The sequence below is a fragment of the Budorcas taxicolor genome, chromosome 25 (assembly GCF_023091745.1).
Source record: "Budorcas taxicolor isolate Tak-1 chromosome 25, Takin1.1, whole genome shotgun sequence".
In the NCBI taxonomy this organism is placed as follows: domain Eukaryota; kingdom Metazoa; phylum Chordata; class Mammalia; order Artiodactyla; family Bovidae; genus Budorcas; species Budorcas taxicolor.
In genome coordinates this window covers 6,816,047-6,834,898 of record NC_068934.1, presented here as the reverse complement: position 1 = coordinate 6,834,898, position 18,852 = coordinate 6,816,047, and the positions used below count along the sequence as shown (strand labels likewise).

Genomic DNA, 18,852 nt, shown 5'->3' with positions numbered 1-18,852 from the left:
GCTATTGGAGACAGTGTAGTAAATTATAAAAAGCACATTCTTTAGCATAATATGAGCCTGAGTTAAAATCTCAGCTCATCCACTTAACAGCTTCAAGTTCCTAGACATATGGAGCTTCCCTGGTGGCTCAGATGGTAAAGAACCTACCTGCGATACAGGAGACCCTGGTTTGATCCCTTTGCCAGGAAGATCCCCTGAAGTAGGAAATGGCAACCCACTTCAGTGTTCTTGCCTGGAGAATTATATGGACAGCCCTGGCGGGCTACAGTCCATTGGATCATAAAGAGTCAGACACTAATGAGAGACTTACACTTTCACTTTCACTTTCCTAAGCATATGATTTAGCTTTGTAAATTCTTAGCTTGTTTCTAAAATTGATTTCACTTTATAACATGTTTTAATAGAGCCAGTCCTATGCTGCTACTCAAATTTTTCTAGACTTTCTTGTTACCCATTTTTAATTGTTTTTGTGGGTTTTCTTCAAATAATTAATATTATTTTTTATCTTGAGTTCTCATTTTAACTGAAATTGTATTAAGGTTGTAAATTATTTGGGGAAGAATTAAGAGTTTTAGATATCTTGCCTTTATATCTAGAGAAACTGCATGTCCCTTTCAACTATTTTATTCTTCTAAAAGTCTTTAATTTTCTTTATGTGACTTGATTCTCAATTCTCATTGAAGTTATATCAGTTTTCTTCTCTTGATTTACTTTTAATATGAAAAAACAGTGAACACAAAATGGCTGCCTTCAAGAGACTCAGGAAATTTTTTCGTTGGAAGTTTACATACAAAAGGCCAACTCCTCTAGCTACATAAACAATTAATACAATATGTAATAAATATAATTAAGAACTTCTTTTTAAAGGGTAACTGAAAACTGTTGCCTCTGTTTCTGCTCTGTGGAAGAAGCAAGAATTCACATAAAGGGATTCCTAGGCCTAAGAAAAGGAAAAAGGTACATTATCATTTCCTTTCAGTTTCTCTCCCCTGGTTGTCGTTTCTACTATGCTCTCTGCCAACTCTGAAAGTCTATACAGTTGAGTACTACATCTTGACACAATATACCGAACCAGCATTGGAAAGTCCACCCTTCCAGCGGCAACAAAAGCTTTTCACTGTCATTGTGCAAGCGTAATGTCGGATGGAAACATCACAAATGAGGGGAAGGAGCTGGAGGGAGAAAGGATGACAGATCAGCTGACTATTCCTGAAGGACAATCTAACTCTTGAAACGTTATTTTCTTATTTGCTCCAGTCAGCGGCATAACTCTCTGCTAGGTAATGTCTAGAACGTACAAACTTTTCTGCAGGGACTTTCTAGCCTTTCCCTTCTTTCTAATTATTTGGTAGCTCCATCTCAAGACATTTTACTAGTTTCTTAATACAGTGCCAACAAAACATAAGATTGCCTTCTCTTTTTCAGTACTTTGTGACAGATTTTATTTCAACTCTTCTTCCCTAACTCGATTACCTACTCAAACTACATTTCTTGGTGTTCCTTAGCATTCCATGTCCATAGTTTGTCACCTCGAAATTGTCTCAAAATCTCATTTCATGGAAGTATTTAGTTTTTTCATTCTATTTATATGTTTATGAAATTCCACCTTCCTCCTTTGTTAAAGTTCAAAAATCATAATAAGAGCAATAGTATTTTTACTAGACTCTATTCCCAAAGTTCCCTGACTCGATTGCCTTTGAATCACTGGAAGATAAGTTCCTTCCTTAGGCATTAACGTACTTGATGTCTTTAGGTGTGTTCATTTGGATGACCTTAAAGAACACTGCCTGCATGATTATAATCCATTAACTTACAATTTTGCTTTAAAAATGACAATTTTACAAATAGGAAACAGGAATTATATTCATTTAGCATCCTTTATAAAGTACTTAGCAATTACATCAAACAAATGAGTACTTAAAAATGTTCCTCACGATAATGAAAATGTAACAAAATGTTTGTCTTTTTGGCTTTGAAATTATTTAGTCCATCACCACTAGACTAGCTTGACAAAATGACATATTCTTTCTTGACCACCCAGGACATTATTGTCATATTTTTGACATTGCTTAAGAAATTATGTTACCAAGAAAATTTCTCATTATTCTTTTTTTTGGCTGTGCTATATAGCATGCAGGATCCTAATTCCCTGGCCTGGGATCCAACTGTGTCCCCTTAGTGGAGCAGAGTCTTAAACATTAGACTCTGGGGAAGCCCATCACTATTCTTATTTTCCTTAATACTATATAGTAAAATCAAGCAGAAAATAGTAGATAAAAGAGAAGCCAAACTTAGGAACAAAACAGTTCATAATAAAAACATAACAATCCATGCAAACAAACCACTTTGCTATAATAACTCTACTTCCAGGTCCAGGAACTGAATGATTCACTTATTTTCAAAAATAAAAAGTAATATTTTTATTGGATTAAAAAAGCAAAAATTTTGTATTTTTCCCTATCTTTGCAGTTGTAAAGTAACTGAACTAGAATGGAACTTAATGAGTAGTGAATTCCAGTCATTTACTAAGCAATCTCTATATTTTCTGTGGCATTATAAGTGAGCTGTCATCTACTAACAAATGACAGCATAAATTTCATGTTCATAAACTGAGAAACCAAGGGGAAAACAATTTATCCTCTCTCCTGAGAACAGATGGGCATTTAAATGGTAATACAAATTTCTCATTTCCCTGACAGAAAAATTTCCTTGAATTCTCAGACTATGAAATATGGGATTTAAGTGCAGCTCATATTTATTGAATGATTTACTATATTATGATAGCAAATGAGTTATGTTAAATTATATCATATTAACTAATTGTCCTCAATGATTTCCACATAGATTCACATGAGGCTAGAGATATAATGTGTTTCATTATACAAATAATACATACTTCAGGACACAGTTTGTCAAAGCCTTGCTCACATTTACCCAGACAGATAGATATACAAGTAATTGCCTATGGATTTGCTACTCATCACCCACCACTAATAAAAGGCCAGACCAATAAAAATTCAATCCCTCTCAGAGTTCTGGGGCAATTTAGAAATAGGCCCATTTGCTATGTGCTTGTCTTTGAACACAGATTCTCTCTACTTACTGGCCTCCACTTGACTGAGTAATTCACAGCAATTTCTACCACCCCCAAACTTCTCTGTATTTTCTCTCAAAGATGATTTTTATAAGGTTAACAATAATGCCCTGCTACAGATACTGTTCAGTCTGACTTCTTCGGTCACAAAACAGCATTCTTATCTCCTTGTTTTGCTTGACGGGCTTCCCAGGCTCTTTACTTCCCAGCAGTAAAGAACCTGCCTGCCAATGCAGGAGACAAAAGAAACATGGGTTTGATCCCTGGATCAGTGCCGGGAGCCAGCGTGAGGAGCTCCACCCGTGGCAAAGGTCACAAGGAAGGAGGCTTCGGCATACGCCAAGGCAGGATCGAGCCTCAGGAAACCCCCTGTTCTCGAGCATCTACCCTCAAAACCAGAGTCTGCCTACTTACTGTTTTATGCTCTCACCTACACCTCTGACTTTATGGGAGGCTCTCCCCCATCACCTCTCTCAGAGAAGGAGTTAACCTACAGCTCCAGTTAATAAAAATTCCTGGGCATGACAAGAGTGTTTCAGCTTACGAACTCCTCTGAAGGTTATCTAGCCTGCCTGTACAGGTTTGTCCGGCCACATGTGATTGTTTACAGCCTCCCAACTGTGAGAGGCACAAGATGCTGTAAACTTTCTAAATACAGATTCTTTTGAGAAGTTAGAAAAGTATTAGTATAGTATAGTGGGTTGATTAGAAATTATATTGGTGAAGGGTTTTTCATTTGTTGAGCCAATATTTGCTGCTAAGTCTCCATATTCCTTGCCCTTATAATGAATATAACTAGCATATAGAGGAAATAAGTATTAACCTTTAAGATTAATCATGTTAACCTTAGGCTAAGTAAATTCCTTTCTTAATTGTAACCCACTACACCCTCACCCTATAGGAATGCAACTTTATCTGGTACCTTCGGAGGGTGGTGCCTGGTTTAAGAAAAATCACCCCTGGAAAATAAGTTTTTTGGTTGACTGACTGTTATCAGAAAGAAAGGATCATAAAATGTCAGCAGGCCTCATGGCCAGAAGATGATGTAAAACCCCTAAGACCTTTTTGTATACATTTATATGAAGCACCTGATTTTGATAAAGGTCAGGACTGCTGACCCCCACGTGACTTTAAAATTTCCATTTGTCTCTATGTGTAACAAAAGGTATATAAGCAAACCTGAAAATAAAGAAATCGGATCAGTTTCTGGAAAGACTGATTCCCCTGTGTCTTTCTTGTTCTCCATTTTTCTGGCTGAATTCCCATCTGGAGCACGGGTACTCGCCAAGCCTGCTAATTTTGCCCTGGCTTCTAAGATCCACACGAGAGGGAGCCCAAGGCAGGGCACCCTCCGCTATTCAAGTGGGTGCTGGTGGCCTACATAGGTGGTGCAAGCTTCTTGTCTCGAAGCTTTATTGGTGTCCCATGTAAACCAAGTTATTCAGCATCTTTTTCTCCACTAGTTTTCCTACTACACTATTCCTTTCTAACCTCTCTTTATACTTCTAATTAAATAGCTTTTTCCTAGGACGCCAACTCCGTCTCCACTTCGATTTACCCTGGATCCTCCAGGGCTGGACCCCGGCAGATCAGCAAGATGCCCTGAGGCAGGGCATGGCCACCCACTCCAGTATTCTTGCCTGGAGAATCTCATGGACAGAGGAGCCTGGTGGCCTTCAGACCACAGAGCCACAAAGAACAGGCCAAGCTGAGGTGACTAACCATGCACGCACAGCTTGCTTGACACCATGACAGATTTTGGTATCTTTGCTTCTAACTTAGTCTTTCTCCTTTCCCATCTGTATAATACCAGTAGGGTGACACATATAAGTACAAATCTGATTTCAGTTCCTGTTTTAAATCCTTCAATTTTTTACCAACATCTTTAGAAAAAAAAGCCACACGTTTTAGTAATTCCTACAAGCTCCTCCATGACATGACCTCTGGATACCATCGCAGCCTGCCTTCCAACAGCATGATATTGTTCTAGATTTCCATGGTAATTCACCCCTCTGAGCTATCATTCAAGCTGTTTCTCCCTCTGGAACAATCTCTCACTCTCGACAAGTCCTATTTTTTTCCATTACACTCATTTTGGTGCCCAAAGCCTCCCAAATCTCCCTCCCAAGGCACCTTATTGTTGGTAGTCAGTCGGTAAGTTGTGTCCAACTCTTTGCGACCCCATGAACTGCAGCACACCAAACTTTCCCGTCCTTCACTAACTCCATTGCTCACACTCATGTCCATGGAGTCAGTGATGCCATCTCATCCTCTGCCGCCCCTTCTCCTCTGCCTCCTTCATTTGGGTGGCCACAGTATTACCTTTATATATCTGACCACTGCCCCACCGCCGGTGATTTTTCAAGATGCAAAGGATACACCTCTCTGCTTGCTTACCTGCTTTCTCATCTCCCTTCCTCCTCCCTCCCTTCCCCTCTTTCCCTTCCTTCCTTCTCTCTCCCTCCTTTCCTTCCACCTTCCTCCTCCCTTCTTCTCTTCCCTTATCAAATATTTGCATTTATTTAAAACAACCATTTTAATGGGTCCTTGAGTACAACGGTGAACAAAAAGAGACACAGGTTCCTACTATGTGATAATGCTTTCAGTTACTGGAGAAAACTTGTTATACCAAGGATCACACTTTGAATATATAGTTACCAGTGGAGATAGCGCTCTCAAGAAAAGAAACAGTTGACAGCAGCATATAAGAAACAACAACAAACTGAAACGTCTAGAAGGCTTCGCAGAAGAAGTGGCTCCTGAGCTGATTTAAAGATACTAGGTGCCTATGTGGGCAGGGTTGGGAGAGGGTGGTGGAGAGTACTGTGGCCATATGGATCAGGATTACATAAGGGGGTCCGGCAGCAAGGGAAGCAAGAGGGACAGAAAAGCCAAGGGTACTGCTGTGCAGAGAAGAAAAACACTCAATCAAGATGAGAGGTAGGTCAGGGACTGTGCAAGAAGGCCTTTCCAGGCCATTGGAAGGATTTTGTTTTTGCTTTATCCTAGGAGCAAAGGAGGCTATTAATGTGTTTAAAGCAAAAGCAGGGATTTAATTGGATTCATGCTTTGAAGTTTCTATGGTTACAGTGCAGAGAATGGATTGGAGGTGACAGCTACAGTGAATTTAATCAGGAATGGACCAATGCTGGTGAAATCCAACTCCCCACCTGCTCAATAGCTAATCTGAAGAAGTGGACCATGCCTGGGAAAAACTCACAATTATTCTGACTTGTCTCACTTTAAATTTTGAACCACATATCTCAGCAGGCTGCTCAGAAAGGCCACCATGCTTCACTCATCGATTTACTACTTCAAGTGACACATTACACTTTCTTCTTTCTCCGCAAAATTCAAAGTACTTCCCACTTCCTCAATTCAGAAACAACCTTACTACTTATTTCACCAAGGACATGAAAGGAATCAGAAGAGAAATCCCATTCCACTCACTTCAATCAGAAGAGATGCTCTAAACCATCTTCTCTGGCTTGCCCAGCTGCCGTGTCAGAGGTCAGCTCTTCCACTTGTACGCTGGAATCCAGTTCTCTTAGAATGCATCAGGAGACCCTTATGGACTTTGCTCCTGTAACTATAGCCTCTAACTCTCCAGCACTATCAATATTTACACCTCTCAGTTCAGTTCAGTTCAGTCGCTTAGTTGAGCCCAACTTTGCAACCTCAAGGAGCACGTCAGGCTTCCCTGTCCATCACCAACTCCCAGAGCTTGCTCAAACTCATGTCCATCAAGTCAGTGATGCCATCTAACCATCTCACCCTCTGTCATCCCCTTCTCTTCCTGCCTTCAATCTTTCCCAGCATCAAGGTCTTTTCTAATGAGTCAGCCCTTCGCATCAGGTGGCCAAAGTATTGCAGCTTCAGCATCAGTCCTTCCAATAAATATTCAGGGTTGATTTCCTTTAGAATTGACTGGTTTGATCTCCTTAGAGTCCAAGGGACTCTCAAGAGTATTCTCCAACAACACAGTTCAAAAGCATCAATCAGGAAGCTTCCACAAGACTCTTATCCTTATATTTCCATCTCTACTTCAATCTTATTTTCCATGTTGTCCTTAGGCATATATAAATATAATTGTCCACATGCAATATATGTACACATTATATATATGTATTTATATATAAATATATATTGGGCTTCCCAGGTGGTGCTAATGGTAAAGGAAACTGCCTTTCAATACAGAAGACATAAGAGATGTGGGTTTGATTCCTGGGTCAGGAAGATCCCTTGGAGAAGGAATGGCAACCCATTGCAGTATTCTTGCCTGGAAAATCCCATGGACAGAGGAGCCTGGCGGGCTACAGCCCATAGGGTCACAAAGAGTCGGACATGACTGAAGCAATTTAGCATGCATATATATAAACAGATAAAAATGCATACATTTATTTTATACTCACTCTAAACTTATATCTGCCTTCTCCCTATGTCTTCCCCCCCATTCAACTATTGCCCTATTTCTTTACTTCATTTTACATCCAAACTCCTTAGAATCTGTCCAGTGATATGCTGAAAAATATTTAATAGCAGGTCTTAAAATTTTTTCTAACCCCTACTTTATGGGGTTTGTCAATTTCTATGGAGTGAATAGTCACATTGTGGATGACTTAAAGCTATGAAACTTGACTTCACTGAATGCTGAGTTGGAAAAGAAGCACCCAATAACCCAGTGAGCTCATAGGAGCTGACTCCAACATACCAGGTTTGTCTCTACTTATCTCCAGATTTTCTCTTACTATTATTATCTTCTCTTTCCAGCACTCCATTAAATCACAATTCCTAAGGTCATTAGTTCCGCCCTCATTTTATTCCACTCTTCAGCAGCATTTGTCCCAACTGGTTCATTCCTCTTTTTCCAAACACTGTCCTGTGGTGTCCAGGACTCAGACTTGCCCCAGGTTCCTCTCTTTCTTCAGTGACCACTCTTTCTTAATCACCTTTGCTGAGCTCAATATGTTGATATGTCTCAGGGCTTAGTTAGATTTCTTCTCTGTCTGTACACATTTCTCAAACTAGTTGCTCCTGATCAAGAATACCACCTCTTACGGGCAGTTTTGAGAGCTCATGGAGGCAACTTGGCTTTCACAGTTATGATGTATTACTGACATTTACAGAGTAAAGGTCAGAAACATAAACATCCTGCAATTTGTGGAGAATACTGTGCAACAAGAAATTATCACACCCCCATATGCTTTTCAAATGACTTTCTGGACGTTCATGTAAATGCAAAACTCATTTATAATTATAAAAAATGCAAAGATTTTGCATGATTTAAATATACACTAGAATTTCTAGCATTGTAACCACAGTAAAAAATAAAGTAATACTGTACTCTATTGTGCTTAGAACTTAATCAAAAGATGTTTACCATTTTGAAAGCACACCACATAAAGACACTGGGCCTCAACAGTATTTGGCATCGGGAGCCTGGCAAAACCAATACAGTATTGTAAAGTAAAATAAAGTAAAAATAAAAATTAAAAAAAAAGAAAAGAAAAGAAAAGAAAAAAGTAAATCATTTACTATAATTATTTACACAGCTTCTTTATACTAAGGTTAGAACATTTTATTGATTTTTTAATAAATCATTTGTGTATATAATATCAGTACATTTAATTTTAAGAATGTAAAGTGGCATATAAAATGTTATAAAACATGATGCTGTATCGTACATAATTGAGAATTACTGCCCTAGGTGATCCTGACCAGCGTCAAGGATTTAAATCCATGAAGGTACTAATGGTTCCCAAGTTTAGATCTCTAGCTTAGAGCTCTCAAATTTAAAATGTATGGAACTGAACTTTCAATGTCCAGTCTTTTCCTCCTAATATGCCACAGTGTTCTTTATCTTAATAAGCAGCAACACAGTCCACTTAACTTAAGGAAACTGAAAACCTTGTTGTTATATACAATTCATAGCTTTTTTATAACCCACCCCCAAAGGATCCACAAAACTTGAAAGATAACACCTTCAAGATCCATCCACTTTTCAAGTGCCAGTCTCTGTCACCCTGTGCCTAACTAGCATTTCTTCTGTCTAGACATCAGCAAGAGCTTCTCTCTTATCTCCTGACTTCCACTCTTGCCCACCCCATCATATTCTTTTTCACCAGTTTAAAATATGAGTCATACCCTAATCAAAATCCTCCAGTGAATCTCCATAACATTTATAACAAAAACTGAAGCCTGCAAATGCCTATCATATCCAGTCTATGGGCATTTCTCAGACTTCATTCTTTATTTCCAGCAACACTGCACTTCTTACCGGTCCTTGGACACAAACGTTTGACTGCCTAAGGACATCTTCACTGCCTCTTCTCTCTCCCATATGTCTATCACTCCTCTCAGTGATTCAGTGCTCTGTTCAGAGAGGATCTGCTGACCTTCTGTGATAGTCTGGGTCCAGCCCAACCCAGGAAGGGTTCTGTATCATTTAAGTGGAAGGAATCTGAGAGAGGGAACAAGTGACTCAGATGAATACGAACTGGGAAGCCATATTAAAGTTAGGGGGAAAATCCAAAGGGTAACAGGAAGCTACTACCATCCATATACGACCTGGTGGGAAATACAGTGGACGGGTGAGGCTACCGGAGCCCATAAACCAGGGCCATGTGGCAGGAGATAGAATCTACACTGAGGCATCTCAAAATGATGCTACACCTCCTCCTCCATCAAAAAAGTTTGACCTGTTTTCTTTTTTTTTCAAGCTGTTTTGTACAATGCTCAGAGGTATCATCATTTGCTTTTTCCTCCCTAAACTCAAGTCTTTTTTTTTTTTTGAAAACAAAAAAAAATTTTGACTTGCCAAACACTAGGTAATTTGACTAGAACAAAATAATCTTTCAGATGTAGACTTCAAAATCATGCTTTTAATTCAATCAGATTAAAATCCAAGTCCTTCCATAGCCCATAGAGTCTGACCGCCCCCTACTCTCCTCTCTGATCTTGTTTCCCACCACCATCATTCACTGACTGTATTCCAGCCCCAATGGGATTCTCGCCTTCCCTGAATATCCAAAGTTACCCCCACCTCAGGGACTTTGCACTTACTGTTTCCCTGAAATCCACCTGATGTATTCCCTCCTCTACTTACCTGCCTATTCAGAAAGTCTATATCTAAAATAGTCCTGAAAGTGAAAGTGAAAGTGAAGTCGCTCAGTCAGGTCCGACTCTTTGCGACCCCATGGACTGTAACCTACCAGGCTCCTCTGCCCATGGGATTCTCCAGGCAAGAATACTGGAGTGGGTTGCCATTTCCTTCTCCAGGGGATCTTCCCGACCCAGGGATTGAACCCAATTCTCCTGCCTTGCAGGCAAATGCTTTAACCTTTGAGCCACTAGGGAAGTCCTACCCCTATCTAAACTAGCACTGCCACCCTTCACCATTCTTACTCCCTTTCCTTTATTTCTCTCATAGCACTCATCACTACCTAACACACTGCATACTGATTTGCTTGTTTGTTTCTGGGAGGTCTTTATTGACTAGAACACAGTCTCTATGAGAGCAGGGACCTTGTCTGTTTTGGGCCATGTTGTATCTACAGAACTTGGTGCAGCATCTGGCATAAAATAAATGTTTAATAAATATTAGCCAAAACTTACAAATAATTTAAATGCTGTCTTCCACAAATGACTACCCAGTATAATTTGCTAGTCATAGAAACAACAAAAGTGTATTTCTAGTCACTACGGATCACTTCTTTTAGCACGTCCTTCAACAGGAGTACTTTCATTGTTTTCCTTTTGCAACAACCAGAGCTATTCACAGATATATTTAGGGTAGGGTAGATGTCATAATTTTTCCAGAACATGTCATTATAAAATAATAACATTATTATAACTTAGAGTAGTCATAATCTGATAAGAGGCTCCCCAAAATGAAAAAAAAATACTTAGAATATATTATACATATTCTGTTTTAATCTTTCCAAAAGCAATCATCTAGATGGAGAAGTATAAAACATGCCTGGCTAATATGAGTAGAAGAAAACAGATACAGATGGTTATCACCTCTTTCTTGGACCAGTCTCTAACGAGACCGCTATCTAAGATTACGGCAGTGTGCCAGCGTGACACGTGAACAAGGCAAATCCAAAATGTTACATAGCCCTGTTTTCCCGCTTTCAGTTCTCAAGTTAATCATATCTTTAGATCTCAGCAAGATTGTCAAATAGACAGGATAGGAAAAACCATTATGTGATATACACAATAGGCCTTTTGTGGGATGTCCATCCAATTATCATCAATCCATTAATTACTGAGTGGAACAATGAAAAGATTTTCAGATTAATTACATGTGGATATTAGGTATATAATGTTTTATAGTAAAAGTCACCTGCTACTTAAACCATTAAAATAACCAATGGTGAGACATTATCCAGTAGTAATGATACCTAATGAAGAAAGTAAAAAAAACTTATTTGGGACTATGAGAATGATAATCACTCCAACTGGCAATCAAAATGTAACCATACATTTGAAATTGGGAGGCAGGACTGATTCTAGAAAAGCAACAGGTATTAATTCATTTCAAAGAGAAATCCTGTCAGATAATTTGCTCCACCCCTCTATCATCATCATTTCAAGTAAAAACCTCAATTGCAGAATTAAAGAGGTTTGAAGAGTCTTCTAAACTTAATGAGTCTTTCACATACTTAGGAGATGCAACTAGCATGCATGCTTAGTCACTTCAGTCCTGTCTGACTCTTTGCGACTCCATGGACTGTAGCCCACGAGGCTCCTCTGTCCATGGGATTCTCCACGCAAGAATACTGGAGTGGGTTGCCATGCCATCCTCCACAGGATCTTCCCAACCCAGGGATTAAACCTGTCTCTCTGTGTCTCCTACATTGCAGGTGGATTCTTTACCACTGAGCCTCTGGGAAAGCCCCCAAAGCTAGACAACAAATACAAAACTTTGCTGCCTCCTTGTCCTGTGCTATATAGCTGCTTCATTTACTTCTCGGGTACTCTTACAGCTGGGTGTAGCGGATTAGTCTTAGATTAGACCCATGAGGTGGGTACTAAAGAACAGTACTAAACCTGTTCTTTAGACCTGTCTAGGCAGAGCATATCAGATTTTCCTGATAGTTCAGTTGGTAAAGAATCCACCTGCAATGCAGGAGACCCTGGTTCGATTCCTGGGTCGGGAAGATCTGCTGGAGAAGGGCCAGGTTACCCACTCCAGTATTCTTGGGCTTCCCTTGTGGCTCAGCAGGCAGAACATATTTCAGGGAAGAACTAGTCACAGTAAAACATTTCTCAGCCAATTTAAAAAGTAAACCTCTGTTTTTCAACTTCTTAAGCATCTCTTTGGTGTATTTTCTAAAACTACTGCTTTTAATATAGAGTACATAATATCAATTCTTTTAGAATAAAAATCAATAATCTTTGATTTCAGCAATGCTATCCCCATTTTTCCTTCCATAATTATTTTTATAAGACAGCTAAAACATTTTTGAACTAAAGTGGCAGTGGCAGAATTATTTAGTGGTTCTCTGCATGAATGCCTGACATTTTCCCCCAAATCAACAAATATTTAAAGTCAACAACCAATAAAGTCTGTTAATTGAAAAGCATCTAACTGGAACTGAACTCTCTGAAGAGAATGAGCTTGTTTCCCCTTCTGTGGCACTGTACATTAAAAAAGAGGATAAAATTAAAACTATTAAGAATTCTTAATAGAAAACATTAAAATAAATGATGAGATAATGACAATAGAAAATAACTTTATGAAGAAACTCGGTAACAATAGCTAGTAATAAGCCATGATAAACTATCTCCTTACCCTGATGAATTAAATTATGACTTCATTGCACTTGTTTCCCTTCAGATATAGAACTCTATCGATTATCATTCATTGCTAAAGTTAATTTTTACTATATTGGGATTCTTACCAGAGAAGAACTTCACTCATTTTTTGTCAAACAGTGCAAAAAAACCCCAACTCTTTACTTATATCAACTAGTTCCAGGATTATGGGAACTATTTCTATACAACATCAGTATCCTTCTCACAATGAACTACCATAATCTGTTTCAAAAGCTATCAAATAAATAATTTGAACTGAAGCCTGATTTTTCTCATTGATTCCAAATAGGTCATCCTACTCAAATATCTTTGGATTGTTTCATCATCTGCCCATTAAATCCTATGCTGCATATTTCCCCCATTCTCTTCTCATCTCCAATTCCAAGTTGACTGCTCTTTCTATAGACAAAGAATTTTATATACACTATTATTTTTAAGTGTCTCACACAAACTTTTTCAACTTACTTTTCTAAAATATCCCTTCTCTGTTACAAAACATCTTGTCCTTTCCTGATTCTTACAATAAATAGCCCCCCTTTCTAATACTAACTTCTTAAACTGCGCTTGCAAGGACATCCTCAGTTTCCAGCCTCACTCCTCCACTGATTCCTTCTCCTCTGCCTTCCAGGACCAATCAGTCTTCCCTTAATCCTAACCCTGTCCACTAGCAAGTTATTAGCACCACTTTCACTACGATGCTTCCGATCCTTCAAACGCTCCCTAACATCTCCAAGCTGTTCTAACACCTTGTCAAGGCATTCAAGATCTGCAACAGGTTTTACCATACTACTCCCCAAAACATCTTTACTTCTGATAGCCTTCTTTAAGAAACTTACCTTTCCTGAATAAGGGCAAATTTACCTTGCCTGATTTTTAACAGTGCTGTGGGTCACCTTCTTTCTTCACCTGCCTGATTCTCAAGTTGGGCTTACAATCTGTCTTCTATGTGAAGCTTCTCGTATGGCCCTAGATCACACTGACCCTGCCTTTTTCTGATTCCCTATAGTTTTCACAAACCAACTCCTAGTTCAGGACTCAATTAAAAAATTACTCTTTATTTACATTTGCATCCTTTCCTTTGAGAAACCAAAATAAACAATCAGCCAACAAGTTAACATTTACTGATCACTTACGTGTCAGTCACTCTGTTGGGCTGAGGGAATATAAGTGAAGTGAAGTCGCTCAGTTGTGTCCGACTATTTGCGACCCTATTTGCGACCCCATGGACTGTAGCCTATCAGGCTCCTCCGTCCATGGGATTTTCCAGGCAAGAGTGCTGGAGTGGATTGCCATTTCCTTCTCCAGGGGATCTTCCCAACCCAGGAATGGAACCCGGGTCTCCCACATTGCAGGCAGACGCTTTACCGTCTGAGCCACCAGGGAAGAAGGTGTAATATTTCTTTCATTTACTCACAGTTCTTAATTCAATGCACCTTTCAGATAATAATTAAAAAATCAATAAAACAGCAAATTACCACCAACAGATCAGCTATTATAAATGACCACCATCCCAAAGATGTTGAAGAGTTGTTATATATATATATATATATAAAGATCAGTTCAGTTCAGTTCAGTCACTCAGTCATGTCTGACTCTTTGCAACCCCATGAATCGCAGCACGCCAGGCCTCCCTGTCCATCACCAACTCCCGGAGTTCACTCAGATTCACGTCCATCGAGTCAGTGATGCCATCCAGCCATCTCATCCATACCATGCAAAAGGTGATGCAGGAACTAGATTTGTGTGATTGCAAATTAAAAGACACTTGCTTCTTGGAAAAAAAGTTATGACCAACCTAGACATCGTATTAGAAAGCAAAGATATTACTTTGCCAACAAAGGTCTGTCTAGTCAAAGCTATGGTTTTTCCAGTAGTCGTGTAGATGTGAGAGTTGGACTATAAAGAGAGCTGAGTGCCAAAGAATTGATGCTTTTGAACTGTGGTGTTGGAGAAGACTCTTGCAAGTCCCTTGGACTGCAAGGAGACCCAAGCAGTCCATCCTAAAGGAAATAAGTCCTGAGTGTTCACTGGAAGGACTGATGTTGAAGCTGAAACTCCAATACTTTGGCCACCTGATGCAAATAACTGACTTACTGGAAAAGACCCTGATGCTGGGAAAGATTGAAGGTGGGAGAAGGGGACGACAGAGGATGAGATGGTTGGGTGGCATCACCAACTCAATGGACATGAGTTTGAGTAAACTCTGGGAGTTGGTGATGGACAGGGAGGCCTGGCGTGCTGCAGTCCATGGGGTCGCAGTGTTGGACATGACTGAGCAACTGAACTGAACTGAATCCTAGGTGTTGAGTATTTTGAAAGTAAATACACTAACTTTAAAATGACATTCACTAAAACATACATTTCAATGTTCGCACTGCTGCCAGTACATCTGACAAGCAGGCAGAAAGCTATGATTTACAATCACATGAACAACGCACTATTAACAATGACTGATATCCAAGGTATTCCAATTCCAAAAATACATCTTACAAGGAAAACAAAAAACACTTGAATATCAAAAATGTACAAGCAAAGAAGGAAAACAAAACAACAGCTTGAGAACATGCATACATTTCTAAACATGTTGGTCGTTCCAGTAGTTAAACATTTAAATTATTGTATGACCTACTATTTTCAAAGCATATATTTTAAAACTCTATGTTCTACATACCTGTCCAGTCTCCTACTATCTTAAGGTGGACCCCAAATGTTGCTTTGGTTTCAGTAGGACACTAAAAAATAAATAAATACTGGAATCAATTCTGAATAATAATTATGTATTTCCAGACTGTGATTCAATTACTACTTTTATTCTCATAGCATATCTCCAAAATCAATAGAAAATAGAAAGGAATGGAGTAAAAATCTATACAGATCCTCATTAGTGCCGGAAAAATAAAGCAATGCCAAGGAGTCAATAAGACAATACCCATTTCTCTAAAAACCCATACATATTTATATAAAACAAAACAATACACATAGCCTAAAACTGCTAGTGTATCTAAACACAAATCTTGCTTAAGGATCCTCTGAGTTGAAATATTTATGAGGACATAGCTTTTAACCACAAAGGAAGAAATGAAGACTAATGATTTTAGTGTCTTTTTCTTCACAGATATTATTATACACTTCATATTCTAATAAATTCCAGTGAAATGAAAAAAAAAAATTATCAGCATGACCTGATTTCATTATGTCCAGTGAAGGAACTCCTACTGAAAGAGTTTTATTTCATTCTCTCCCTTAATTCTCAAAAAAATCTAGAGTAAAATGTAAAGGTACCTGGAAAAGGGAGTGAACTGTGGTACTGGAGGTAAGAAAAAGTATCTGTGGTCCCATGTTTAGGAAATATAGAAAATAGCCACATAGCAAAAATGGGAGTAATTTTCAGTTCACAATAAGAAAATGCAGAATCTCCTTTTAAGAATCCCAATCTCTTTCCACAATTCTAGAATTCAAAATTTCTCAAAAATGAGTTTTTTAAAATGGCCCAGGTGGTACTATCCAACTGAATTGATGGGAAGGTAATGATGTGAGGTTAATGAACTTTTATACAGAAGTACTTTCCTAATGAAATACTCATGTCTTTAAAAATGCTGCCTCATATCCTGTTAAAGATCTTATGTAATATATTAAATATGTATACTTTTTATTTTTTAAAAAGCCTCGAAATTCTGAATTCTGAAAATACATCTAACATGAGAGTTATGGGTAAAGGATCATGTGCATGTGACTGCACAGTGTTCATTGAGTACCATGGGCCAAAGGCATGGCCAAGTTCATTTCTAAAAGCTCATGATAACCCTGGTGAGTTGTCTTATATAGTTAAGAAAATTGAGTAGAGTAGATCCAAGACAGAGTTTGGATCCAGGCCTGTCTGACTATATACTTCTTAACTGTGGCAGGCCACTGTCTCCACTAAAGCAAAGAAAGATATGGAAAATGGGTAAGGATTGCATGAGAAATCAAATGGAGTAGAAGGATAAAAAAGGATTTGTTGAAGATGAGTAGAATCAATGTGTTGTTTAGTCAATAAGTCCTGACCAACTCTTTGTGACCCCCACAGACTGTAGTCTGCCAAGCTCCTCTATCCATGGGATTCCCAGGCAAGAATACTGGAGTGGGTTGCCATTTCCTTCTCTAGGGCATCTTCCCAACCCAGGGATTGAACCCTGGTCTCCTGCGCTTCTCCTGCATTGCAGGAGATTCTTCACAGCTGAGCTACTGGAGAAGCCCTTAGAATCAATGTACAACAATATAACTTAAAGAAAAATATGGGCCGAAGTTAAAGCACAGATAAAAGAAAATGGCAGTGGCTCTGAGGGCCCTGTAATACAGAATGGGCTACATGAAGCAAGTTGAAGATCCTCAGGCTCACTGTGTTGACCAATTAATACAGGTCGCATAAGGATGCTCTAAAGAAAAGAAATAAAGGAAGGTGAAGACACCATGGAGATAATGTAAAAACTCATCAAAGAAGAACAACAGATTGGAAGTCAATGAAAACACTAAATAAATAGATATTCATCATCTGTTCATGAGAAATTATAAACTAAAAAGCACATGTTCGGGGTTGAGATCTATTGTAACTTGGAATTTCCAAACCACAATTTGACAGTCGGTGTTTCTAATAGGATTATTACTATGAATAGTAGTTTAAAATATTGAAACACATCAAAATATTATAAAAATTATACTATTTAAATATATTGATACTATTAAAATTATATTATTCTATTTATAATTTTGATTCTAATCATTTTGACTCTTAAATTACATTCTAGTTTTTAATAACTCCAATCAGTTTTGTCATTAGTAAATCTCCAAACAAAATGATGTAATCTCTAAAGACCACCCACCACTTTGGCTTCACACTACTTAATGCCGGCCAGAGCCTCTGGAGTAAAAGCTGTAGCCGCCAGGAAGCAAGGCTCTCAGCAGAGTTCTAGGCTACCAGTCTGATTGTCCACATGTCTCTTGATGTTTCCCTTACTGTGAATTAAATCTCAGGTTATGAAAAGAAGACTTAAGCCAAGAAGACAGAACAAGGAGCAACAAAGTTAGTCTTTGTATGTCTGAGTGCGCATCTGGCTTGATTTAACCTTATAATATATTCTAAAGGAAATGTGCATTTTGCCAAATATTCACATCTCTGTTCTATTCTTTCAGTGCAGATCCTATGAATGATAACTACATATGATTTTAACATTCCCTCATGTTGTGTAGTAGCCTTTAAACCTCCCTCTTCTAAATGCTGGCCAAATGCATCAGAACAGCTTTAAAAGCTGATCTAGTTGTGAGTAGAGGAAACTCAATATTGTTTCTCCCAAACTCTTGGGAATAATGCCGTTATAAATCACTGATACTTCCTCAAACTTGCTAGGAATTAAGAAGACAGATTTTAACAGAGTCTTTTCCCAATCACATCACCCCAAATTTGAAGGAGGCCAGAACAGAATAGCAAACAGAATGACTTCTACATATGTGTTTTGAAACAATGACTGAAAATCTTAGAATCACATTAGTGGCTTTCCACAAATAATGTTCGGATTCACTGATGTTGTCTAAAGCAGTGTAGAGATTCTTTAATGTTGTTTCACTGTCTTTTTAAAGTTGCTTAGAAAACTTCTGAAAGGGAATAAATAATATTCATATCTATGGTTGTCTTCTCTTAGAACATTATAAAGAAATATGGTGATGACAAATTTTTAATTAAAAACATTGAAGTAAAACATGTGTAATAAAGTTCACATTATTAAAATAAAAACAGATATTAGTATTCTTCCTCAATACAGAAAAATACATTGATGAGAATATATATTAAAAAAAATATTAGCTCCTGGGAGGTAAATTGAAGACAGAGAAAATAACTCATTTCATACACATTTATTTAAAAATTATGCTTTTTAATGTTTATGATTTTAAAAATTTTAAAA

General features: G+C 38.3%; 1 protein-coding gene across 1 annotated transcript in view; it reads right to left on the bottom strand.

The window, feature by feature from the left end:
* The window catches only part of NOX4 (NADPH oxidase 4), a 175,648-nt gene that overhangs the window by 61,008 nt on the left and 95,788 nt on the right, over positions 1-18,852 (bottom strand). The window contains exon 12 of the mRNA XM_052662027.1: positions 15,588-15,648. Within this exon, the coding sequence (XP_052517987.1) occupies positions 15,588-15,648 (61 nt within the window). The remainder of the gene's footprint in view (positions 1-15,587; positions 15,649-18,852) is intronic.